This window comes from Terrapene carolina, unplaced genomic scaffold, assembly GCF_002925995.2.
Source record: "Terrapene carolina triunguis isolate 2854851 unplaced genomic scaffold, T_m_triunguis-2.0 Scaffold58, whole genome shotgun sequence".
NCBI classification, from domain to species: Eukaryota; Metazoa; Chordata; order Testudines; family Emydidae; genus Terrapene; species Terrapene triunguis.
In genome coordinates this window covers 49,128,185-49,140,113 of record NW_020664409.1, presented here as the reverse complement: position 1 = coordinate 49,140,113, position 11,929 = coordinate 49,128,185, and the positions used below count along the sequence as shown (strand labels likewise).

The window sequence follows — 11,929 nt, the reverse complement described above, 5'->3', positions numbered from 1 at the left end:
ACTAGGCCGCGCCGCCTCACCTACCCCCCCCTTACCTGCTGCCTGCTTCCCGCGAATCAAATGTTCGCGGGAAGCAGGGGAGGGGGCGGAGTTGAGGCGGGGACTTTGGGGGAGGGGGCGGAGTTGGGGCGGGGGCGTGGGCGGGGCGGGGCCGGGGCCCCGTGGAGTGTCCTCTTTTGGGACACTCCACATATGGTAACCCTAGCACAGTGAAAGTTGGGGTTGTGTGAAGTTGAATTGGATACCCAAATAAAGAATACTGTACTGGAGTGGACAAGGTAGTAAAGAGGGAGAAGGTTTGGTCTGAGACAGTGCTACATAATTCCTGGGGTTCCTGTCACAGAATTTTCAGGGCCAGTGTGCCACAGAAAACATGGGGCTTTATACCTACTTAACTAAAACAGATGGAGAGATTCAACACCTCGTCCTTACAGTTAGGGATTGAGTAAGCTTGCAATACATCATCATCATTCAGGAAGCCTTGCAGTAAGAAACAGGAAGAGAAATTTGATATTTGTGAGGAAAAAACTAAGGCTGTCATTTAATCACAGTTAATTCAGACGATTAACTAAAAAAATTAATATCAATTAAAAAAATTAATCGCACTGTTAAACAATAGAATACCAATAGAAATTTATTAAATATTTTTGAATGGTTTTTCTACATTTTCAAATATATTGATTTCAATTACAACACAGAATACTAAGTGTACAGTGCTCAGTTTATATTTATTTTTTATTACAAATATTTGCACTGTAAAAATGATAAACAAAAGAAATAGTATTTTTCAATTCACCTCATTCAAGTACCGTAGTGCAATCTCTCTATCATGAAAGTGCAACTTATGAATTTAGATATTTTTGTTACATAACTGCACTCAAAAACAAAACCATGTAAAACTTTAGACCCTACAAGTCCACTCAGTCCTACTTCTTATTCAGCCAATCGCTAAGAGAAACAAGTTTGTTTACATTTATGGGAGATAATGCTGCCCACTTCTTAATTACGTCACCTGAAAGTGAGAACAGGCGTTCACATGACACTGATGTAGCTGGCATCACAAGATATTTATGTGCCAGATGCACTAAAGATTCATATGCCTCTTCATGCTTCCACCATCATTCCAGAGGACATGCTTCCATGCTGATGACGCTCATTAAAAAAAATGTTAATTAAATTTGTGATTGAACTCCTTGGGTGAGAATTGTATGTCTCCTGCCCAGTATTACCCACATTCTGCCATATATTTCATGTTACAGCAGTCTCGGATGATGACCCAGCACATGTTGTTCATTTTAAGAACACTTTCACTGCAAATTTGACCAAATGCAAAGAAGATACCAATGTGAAATTTCTAAAGATAGCTACAGCACTCAACGCAAGATTTAAGAATCTGAAGTGCCTTCTGAAATCTGAGAGGGACGAGGGACGAGGTGTGGAGCATGCTTCCAGAAGTCTTAAAGAGCAATACCCCAATGCAGAAACTACAGAACCCGAACCACCAAAAAAGAAAATCAATCTTCTGCTGGTGGCATCTGTCTCAGATGAAGAAAATTAACATATGTCGGACCCCACTGCTTTGGACCATTATTGAGCAGAACCCATCATCAGCATGGACATGTCCTCTGGAATGGTGGTTGAAAAATCAAGGGATATGACATCTGGCATGTAAATATCTTGTCGCCAGCTACAAACAGTGCCATGCAAACACTTGTTCTCACTTTCAGGTGACATTGTAAAAAGAAGCAGGCAGCATTATCTTCTGCAAATGTAAACAAACTTGTTTGAGTGATTGGCTGAACAAGAAGTAGGACTGATTGGACTTGTAGGCGCTAAAGCTTTACATTGTTCTATTTTTGAATGCATTTTTTTTGGTACATAATTCTACATTTGTAAGTTCAGCTTTCATGATAAAGAGACTGCACTACAGTACTTGTATTAAATGAATTGAAAAATACTATTTTTTTTAGAGTGCAAATATTTGTAATCAAAAATAAATATAAAATGAGCGCTGTGCACTTTATATTCTGTGTTGTAATTGAAATAAATATCTTTGAAAATGTAGAAAACATCCAAAAATATTTAATAAAATGGTATTCTATTACTATTACTGTTTATTACTGTCTATTACTGTTTAACAATGCATTTAATTGCACATTTAATTGCGATTAATTTTTTTAATCGCTTGACATCCCTAGAAAAAAAAGTCATGGCTTATTTATATACACCATAAAGAAGCAAAAAAGAGAATGAGTTATTTTTTTCCTCCCTTTGCAGATCAACTTCTAAGCAGATGATATTTCCTGTATAATTAAGCAGGATGAAAGTGTTACATTCTTGCAATGTTGGGCCCATCCAGAAGTCCTTTCTTAGATAGCTTGTTTGTTTGTTTTGTTTGTTTAAAAGATTGGTACTGTGTGAGGACTTTAAGGCTGGGCCCAATATTTAAGGGATTTATTTAATTTCCAAATCATTCATACATAGTAGTCTTTTACTTTTTAGATAAATCCTTTGCTGATACGTAATCTTTTCTTTTTATTGTTACTACCAAATGCAGAACTAACTGAAGTTCTGTAAGTGAACTTATGTAAGTTTTAGTCATTAATTGATACTTATTATGCAGTAAATCCATTCAATTTTAATCAGCATTAGATCATATTCTATATTTGGGCTATTTCTCTACCGCTTTAATTTTCCCTTCTTATACCACCTGCTCCACTTTCGTCCCTCTTCCCGCCCCTCCGCCTTTCTGAATATATTGGTTTCACTAAAGTCTAGTTCGTTCTTTCTTCCTTGTTTTTCAGACCAGCAAAAATGGGAAGTACTGGATTCTGGTTTCCTCCAAGAAGAGTCAGCGGAACTGGTTAAGACCAAAATCTGAGGACTTTACTGGGCTACCATCAGGTGTGCATTAAAACAAAGGCTACCATAATTCATTTTTAAGTATGCACTTCTTTTAAAATGGTATAAAATGTATGATGTATGTAATGCAGTAGATTTTTATAGTGTATATCATCATTCATCCTACAGTTGTGAAAGCACCAATGAGAGTGAGAATTTTAAGTGATATGTTGAGTCACAAACAGGCGTTTTTACTCATATAAAATTCGTTCAGCTGGTCTTCGGAAAATGTAATATTTGAGCATCAGTGTTTTTAAGCTTTGTCTTCATTGTTCAGTCTATACATCCACAGGTGAAAAGTGGAATTTTTTTTATATTGAAAGATAATTCTGAAGTTCTTCATTAACTATTGAAAATACCCTAGGAATAGCAATCAGAACAACATTTTTAAACGAATCACTATCATAATCATAGGGTCAAATCCACTCTTAATTTGTTTTTAACAATGCATATTTGGGTACGTTTTTGTGCACAAAGAATTCAAAATCATCTTCATTCGTTTGGATCTCAGGGAAATTAAACATTATTAACTCTGCTTGATCCTTTTCAGCATTCTGTGATTTATTTTTGAGACAGAGGTTAGAGAACTGGAGGCTTTGAAGGGGAGAGAAATATAGTACATATAGAGGATCAGTGACTTCAGTTGCACCGAAGTTAGTTTAATTTTATTTCTCAAATTCTGATTAAAAGGGACTTTGGTAAATCTTTTTGTTCACAAATTTAACTTAACTTTAAAGTTGCTGGGCCAGATCCTCCTCTCATATCAGTATAAATCAGAAATAACTCAGTTAAGTCATGGAAAAATTGGTCTGGGCTTTTACCCTTATGTAAGTGAAGAAAAATTTGGCCTCAAGTTTCCATTGACTGATCCATTTCATCACTTGATAGGGGAGGAGGGCTGAAACTAAGCTTCTTCTTTGATGCCTATGTACGTTCCCACTCAGGAATTGGTTCCCCATGCTCCCATCTCATGAGTGTGAACGTATGGAGGCAACTCTTGAAGAATCACCATTCTTGAAGACACCTCTCTTCCGTCACTGGTTACCTTAAAAAAAAAAAAAAATGCTGTAGTTAACCATTGATACAGCTTTATAATAAACTTTCAGTCTGATGGTTTAAGGTTGCAGTGTTGCTAATCCTTCAAATTAAAAAAGCATAACAGGAAAAATATCATGAGATTTAAAAAATAGAATAATACCTTCTTGGTCTGTCAATTAATGGTTTTACCCTGTCAGAGAGGAGGCTTATGCAGACACACTCAATGCATTTTCGGTTTAAAATTCAATCTGAAATGTACATAAAATGAACACACATTTTAAGGAGGACCCTTTCTCTCTTTTCCTCCTGGCCAACAGGAGAGAGACTTTCCTTCAGTCTCTCTCCGGCTCTCCGAAGTGGTATGTCCTGGACACTTTTGCAAGGTGCTTCTGCTTTTCTCTTCAAGCTGAAACCCCATTTCACTTGGGGATTGTTCTCAAGTCCCTTTTCCAAGCAATGTTTGCTACCTTCTTGTCCCCTAAACAGAAGCCCAGCGGCAATGGGGAGGAGAGGACAGGCTGCCTTGGAAGCTAGCTATCCTCCCTTCACCACCAGCTAGGGACCGTTCATTTTGTTCACTTGGGGAGGTGGCAGTAGCTTGGAGCAGCTGTTGCCTGGTGCTCTTTGCCTGACTCCTGGCTGCTCTTCCCCACCTGTCCCAACAGCTGCTTCTTTTAAGCTACAAGCATGCAGAAGCACACAGCAGGGAGCTGAGATACTGAAGGAGGCAGCAAGCTTGGGAATAGTGCCTTCCAATGCCAACAGAGAGCTGCACTTCAAAACCATCAGCTCAGGCTACTGACATCGACCTCTGGTGTCTGTGGCAAAACTGCATCTAGAACAGTTGCTCAGCCAGAATTCCTGAGCTGATGGTACTTGTGCATTGGATTTTCAAAAACTGGAAATTACTCACTGCGATAGAAATGCCAAATTCAACTCCTTCAAATCCTGCCTACCTTTTATATTTAACTCTGTCATTCATTCTGTTTCTCTCATGCTGCCTTCTACCATGCTGTTGTAGATCTAGCTTTTCATCTATGTCACACTGGATTCTTTGGTATTTCAAATTGCAGTTGAGTTTTGATGTTTAAAATAGTGCTGTAGTACTTTTGCCAATAAAAGATTGTAAAATACTGTGAGATCACCAAAGATCAGTTGCTACCGTGTATTGCCAGATTAAGAATTCAGAGCTACTCTTTCCAACAGACAATTTCAATGGGATAGACCTCCTCCTGAGTGGGTTTCTCATGTATTTCACAGATCTTAATACCTCAAGCTACATTGTGATCCTTCTAGAATGAATGAATAAGTGTTTCCATCTTGATCTAATCTAACTCTCAACATTTTCTCTATTTTATGATGTAGGAATTGTTTGGGGAGGATGGATATTTCCATTGTCGAGCTGAAAAAAGCCTAATTTATAGATATCTTTATCCATATCAATTTTGACTTAGTACAGTATACAGCTGCAGGAAAATTTCACTAGGCATTAACTGGAACATTGTGTATACTTTATTTATATATACACAAGTACAGTTTAATCCCTTGCGAAATCTGCAGCTGCCAAAAGTCAGCTTTATCTGTATAGTTTTGAGTAAAGTTATTTTTGATGCTTTCTGTAATCTTTCTGAAACATTGCTATTCTCCATCAGTGCCCTAAGGAAAAGTTACAAGGTGTAGTGTCAGGGCACATGTGGATCTATTCATCTTGAGCAATGCATTTTAAGAATTGTGACACATAGCATAAAGAAGCCAACAGGTATTACATTAGACCAGCTGAACCTAATTTTATTAAGTTTTATTCAGAAGCATCACATAGCAAGTAAACTTCAAAATTAAGTTTAGTTACAAACTAGTTGTTTCTTATTTTTTTTTCCAGTCCCCTTTTGCTTTCTTTTACGACCACATGAAACTTGAGAAGCCATCTAAAGCTAAATCATTTAGTGGAGTTGGGCAATTCCCAAGTGTCCAACAAGAAGGCCTGGTTTAGGCTGCGATGGCCACTGTCATTCCTGGTGATTTGTCAGAAGTAAGAGATACCCAGAAAGTCCCTTCAGGGAAACGTAAGCGTGGTGAAACCAAACCAAGAAAAAACTTTCCTTGCCAACTGTGTGACAAGGCCTTTAACAGTGTTGAGAAATTAAAGGTTCACTCATACTCTCACACAGGAGAGAGGCCCTACAAGTGCACACAACAAGACTGCACCAAGGCCTTTGTTTCTAAGTACAAATTACTAAGGTATTAAACTCTATTTATCTTTCAGATTATATTATCTATTTTATGTTGGCCATTTTAAGCCTTGTAAAAGTATATATTTGTGTACACATTTTTCAGCTGATTTGCAGAGAGGAAATGTTAATTAAAGTAGACATTGGTTTGTTTCTAGAATTCTAAATTACAGAATGTAAGTTTACCAGCTAATGTCTTTGGGTTTGTTTTTATAAACGAGAATAGAATTTTCATTTGTATAAGGAGTTGCCACAAGAAAAGTGTATGGACTGAGAAAATTTTGGCTATGGACATTTACACAAGTACTTTCATACTTGCCCATATCCCTGTTCCAGTAGCTAAAACCACCAAAAACTAAAGTGTCAATTTAAATGTAATGTTCATGTTTTGCTATATTTAAATTTGTCAAACTATCTTCGTAGTGTCCTGCTGTCAGCTAAAAAAGATTCTGTTGTGAAGAAACGTTAGTGTAGTATTTAGCTGCCATTAAAAAAATGAACACTTGTACTTTTTGATCAAAATAATTACTTACAGAATATATCTGTGTTTAAAGGCATATGGCTACTCATTCTCCTGAGAAAACCCACAAGTGTAATTATTGTGAGAAAATGTTTCACCGAAAAGATCACCTAAAGAATCACCTACATACACACAATCCCAACAAAGAGGCCTTTAAGTGTGAAGAATGTGGAAAGAACTACAATACCAAGCTTGGGTTTAAGCGTCACCTGGCTTTGCATGCTGCAACAAGTGGTGACCTCACCTGTAAGGTATGTTTGCAGACATTTGAAAGCACGGGAGTGCTGCTGGAGCACCTAAAAACTCATGCAGGCAAGTCATCGGGTGGAGTAAAGGAGAAAAAGCACCAGTGTGAACACTGTGATCGTCGGTTCTACACCCGAAAGGATGTCCGTAGACACATGGTAGTGCACACTGGAAGAAAGGACTTCCTCTGTCAGTATTGTGCACAGAGATTCGGGCGGAAAGATCACCTAACACGCCATATGAAGAAAAGTCACAACCAAGAACTTTTGAAGGTCAAAACAGAGCCAATGGACCTTCTAGATCCCTTTACCTGCAATGTTTCTGTGCCTATAAAGGATGAGCTGCTTCCAGTGATGTCTTTACCTTCCAGTGAGCTGACATCAAAGCCATTTACAAACACTTTGCAATTGAATCTCTACAACACTCAAATTCAGTCCATGCAGAGTTCTGCGTCTGCACACCAAATGGTCACCACATCATTACCCTTGGGAATGCCTTGTCCAATAGATATGGAGTCTGTCCACCCGTCTCACCAGCTATCTTTGAAATATCCACTCAGTTCTACCTCATATGCAATTTCTATGCCTGAAAAAGAACAGCCATTGAAAGGGGAAATTGAAAGTTACTTAATGGAGTTGCAAAGTGGTATACCGTCTTCATCCCAGGATTCTCAAGCATCTTCATCTAAATTAAGGTTGGATCCTCAAGTAGGGCCACTAGATGATGGATCTGGGGAGGTTTCCCTTTCCAAAAGCTCTGTTTCCATTAGTGAACCTCTAAATACCCAACCGTTGGACTTTTCTCAGTTGTTCAACTTTATACCAGTAAATGGCCCTCCCTATAACCCTTCTGTTTCAGTGGGAAATCTTGGAATGAGTTATACACAGGAGGAGGCACATTCTTCAATGGCTCAACTTCCACCACAAACACAGGATCCTCACGATCCTAGCAATAGTATAGGTCTTGGGTCCCTGCACTCATTGTCAGCAGCTTTCGCAAGTAGTCTAAGCACAACCACCACCCTACCACGTTTTCATCAAGCTTTCCAATAGGATGTACAAAGCTGGCTTATTACTGTCTATTTGTAGAAATGCCTTAGGTAATCATTTTTAACTTAGTGCCTACTATAAGACATTACAAATCCTCTGCTTTTGTACAGTACCAATCTCATGAAGCCAGTAAGAAATTTAAATTAACTTTTACATGTTTTGAAAGTGTTTTATTCTCAACTGTGTTTACTTTGGTTTTTAAAAAAAGTCTCAATGTATTGTTTGAATTTTCACTGCCAATTGACACACTGATAAAAAAAATAATAGAAAGCAATTCCTACTAAACTTTGACACACACCCCTTGTTTAAAACTTTTTTCAAATGTATCAGTCATTCTGTTTTGTCAAGTGAATGGTAGCTCGACCGTTTTACATTTTGTGCATTTTGTAATAGAATCCTAGTTTTTAATTTTACACACAGCTTCCTGAAGATCTTCAAATGAACTAAATGGTGGTATCTTATCTGGTCCATAATCTGACTTAATTTTTTTTTTTAATTAGTATAGAATTCAAACTTCCTTGTTGAAATGTGTACATACTTTTCATTTTGACTTAAAGTCATTATGAAAGGTATTAAGAACTTACTATTTTCTGGCTTAAATTGTTGCCGCCTGTATCAAGATTGGATAAGAAGCAATTTAACTTAATTACTCATCGACGAAATTATTCTTGCTTAATTGGCCAATGTGTCAAGTTAAAATTGGAACTGTTTTGTGCTTTTGTGACTCTGGTGAAGGGAAAAGAGGCAAAATTAATGGCTGACCCTGAAATATAGGAGTGTTGTAATTTAGTAGTGCGGAATATTTTGTCACAATTTTTGATTTAATTCTTAACTTGCTGTTTTTCTTTTTAGTAGTATAGAAAGAGTACTTCATAGGAGTCTTCAGATTTTATATTCACATCTGTAGGCATCAGTCTTTCCCAGCTGCCACAGCCAAAGTGTGGGTCAAGTCCAGCCAGAAGTTTTATACCTAGTGTCAGTTCAATGTGAGTCTGCAGTCAGAGAGTGAATGTAAATTTGCAGATATCAATTTTCATTTTTTAAAGTGGAGTGGATCTTTTCAGTTGTGTGACGTGGTGTGTTATGTCCTCCTAAGCGACAAGTTAAATGTTAATCACACTTACTACACCTGGGTACTTGGCTAGGGACTTTTTGCCCATTGCCAAGGTTTAAAGACAGGACTCTTAGGAGTGAAGTAAAAGCATATTGCTTACACCACTTTTACCTAATCTGATATACTCACGTCTCCTACCCCTAATAACCAAAAGAGAAATAACTGTGATGTGTAAAAGCAAGCTAGATTTGCTTTAACTCAATACTAATATTCATTTTCCTTGTCATTTTTGGATAAGGAATTAAAAAATAAAAATGAAATACATTAGTATCACTCAGTCAGTAGTGAGGATGCATACAAGGTTTTAAGTGGTTAAAATAAATATACTTCACAGAAACAAAAGTTGCTCCCATTGAAGGAGCTTTTGCTCCCAATACTTTATCATTAGCTCCTACTTTTTTTCTCTAGGAGCAATATGCAGGTGTAGTTTTACTATTTTATACTTATATGTATTTAAATTTTATTACTGAAAGATAATGTTTTTATAAATGTGTTTGTGTTCCAAAGGCATTAAAATAAGGATGTATTAATAAGGATAATACCTTTTCAAATTCTGCAAACTACTCCTAGATGTTGGGTTTAGGAGCATATTATCTCAAAGTGGACTTTAGCTCTGCTTCATGACTGCTTCCTTTAGTTTCTATGAAACAGATTGCTTACCTACATCTTTAGTTGAATGATGTGTTCAGTATTGCTTCCTCCTCCCTCCACCCCAAGCAGTTTAAGGAAAGAAAAACATTGTGTGAAAAGAGCACAAAATAAACAGAACAGAAACACTTTAATATTAGTTTAAACCAGCAAGCATAAGATAAAAAACAAGTGGAAAGAAGTTACTTTATTCTGGATCTTGTTTAACCAGTTTGAGCTGAAGATAAATGGATTCCATTCCCTTAATGGGCCATATTGTATGTGGAACTGAGCATCTTCAGCTTCTGAAAAGTTTTGGGTGCACAGAATCTCACAGAATCATACCCTTCATAAGCCACATTTGTCACCCAGAAAAGGCAATTGGAGACCGACAATTCCATTAGGTTGTGTTTGTCAATATACGCAGCTGTTGGAAAATGAATATGCATATCACCAATTTCAGAACTACAGTGAATTGTTAGTCTGGCAGCAGGGAAGGCCACTTGTTAGTGTTGCAAATTAGTTTAATCTTAACTGCCAACACAGAACATTCTGACAGACCTATCCCATTACTTAAGGGGATGGAAGTGGTGTGTATCTAGCATTTAGAAAAAGTGCCATTTGTTTATCAGTTTTAGTTCTGATTAGACTTGATTGAAAAATTTTTTGCCAGCATCCATTTTCTTAGTATATAACCAGAATCTTTACTACTAATGGTAGTGCCTTAGCTTTGTAAAAAGGGATTGACATTTCACTTCAGAAATAGGGACCTCAGACAAGATATTGAACCTCATTCAGTCAGGGCTTCAGTTGGTGGCTACATGATGTATGTTTGCTACTGAACTAGGATGTATGAATATGTGGAAGCAGATTGACACTGTAAGCAATATTAACACATTAGTGCTTTAGAGTATATTTTAGGCAGAATTATTATTGGCCACTATTAAAATGTCAGTTTTTAAACCCTACTTTCTTGTTACCGAGTTGATTTTATTTTTTCAGGGGAGGGGAGGGAGGGAGGCTGGCTGATCATGCACCACTCTTTGTGCAACTTTTAAACTTCTAGTATGTCTTTTTTAAATACATATATTTTTGTGTACTTGTTGCTTGTGCTTTATTTAGTAGTAAATTGTGGAATAGAGTGATTTATTGTTAATTTCACAGTAGCGGTTTTTAAAAACCATATACTGACTGAAACATGAGCCAGAGCTGATTGCTTATTAAGCTAATAATGAATGTTAAGAGTACATATTTTCAGGATCATTTGCCTAGTGAGCTATACATGTATTATAGGCCAATATTTTTTAAAATAAAGCTTGTTCAACCTCTATGTTACACATATTACAAGATATAGCACTTTCAAAAAGAAACCCTAAACCTTTTAAGAAAATTTCTTACAGGTTATGCTTTTTATTATAAAAACTTTTATTATAACTTGTTTCAAGTGCCATTAGATTACATATATGTAGGACTTTGGTATAATGCTTTGTGTACAAAATGGTAGACGTAATTTTAAACAGGTACATTTTTACAGTGTTTTCTTATCAATTTGCTATATTGCACAAAACCAGTGTGTCTTTCTTAAGGCTTTTACAATGGTTTTTTACTAGGTTTACATGTTTCAAACTACACTGTCTTCTACTGCCATTTTTAACACCAATAAAAAAAATCAGTCGTGCGTTCCTCACCAATTATAAACTGTGCACTCTGGAGTTTTGGATGGTAAACTGTCCTAGAATTTTAAAATATCTTATCTTAGCTATGCTGCTGTCTGAAGTAAACATAGGGCCTGATCTTACACCATTAAATTAAAGGGAAGCAGGACTGCACCCTTAGTTATGTCTGTTTGTCTCATACACTGGTTTAGCAGCTCATTCTACATACTTTTTCAGTCTATAGAAGGCCTATGAAATGTACTTTGCTATAAACTGTGTAGACACTCAGCTACCCATCCTGCAATCCTCCTAGTGTACAATTAAAACCCCCACCTATTTAACATTACACAGAAAGTCAAAATAGAGAAATGCATTCTAGTTCAAAAGTGTATCTGGAAAGTCCCAAAGCCCTTATACAGTTAAGGGTGTCTTATTTTGTTGGAAGGCAGTGTTTTTTGATAGCAGTTATCTAGCCCTGGAAGTGACACAGAACTATTGCTAATCATATGTAAACACTTTTCAGTATAAGCTTCAGTGGTACAGTTGAACCA

At 36.8% G+C, this 11,929-nt stretch overlaps 1 protein-coding gene across 6 annotated transcripts in view; it reads left to right on the top strand.

Annotated features, from left to right (window-relative positions):
* PLAG1 (PLAG1 zinc finger) overlaps positions 1 to 10,718 on the top strand; it is a 51,425-nt gene extending 40,707 nt beyond the window's left edge. For 5 of the 6 annotated variants that reach the window (XM_024198277.1, XM_024198279.1, XM_024198278.1 and 2 more), the window contains 3 exons: positions 2,805 to 2,904; positions 5,819 to 6,177; positions 6,722 to 10,718. In XM_024198277.1, the coding sequence (XP_024054045.1) occupies positions 5,936 to 6,177; positions 6,722 to 7,985 (1,506 nt within the window). In that variant the 5' untranslated portion in view covers positions 2,805 to 2,904; positions 5,819 to 5,935 and the 3' untranslated portion in view covers positions 7,986 to 10,718. The remainder of the gene's footprint in view (positions 1 to 2,804; positions 2,905 to 5,818; positions 6,178 to 6,721) is intronic. The other variant, XM_024198282.1, reaches the window with a different exon arrangement.
* Positions 10,719 to 11,929: the final 1,211 nt, after the last annotated feature.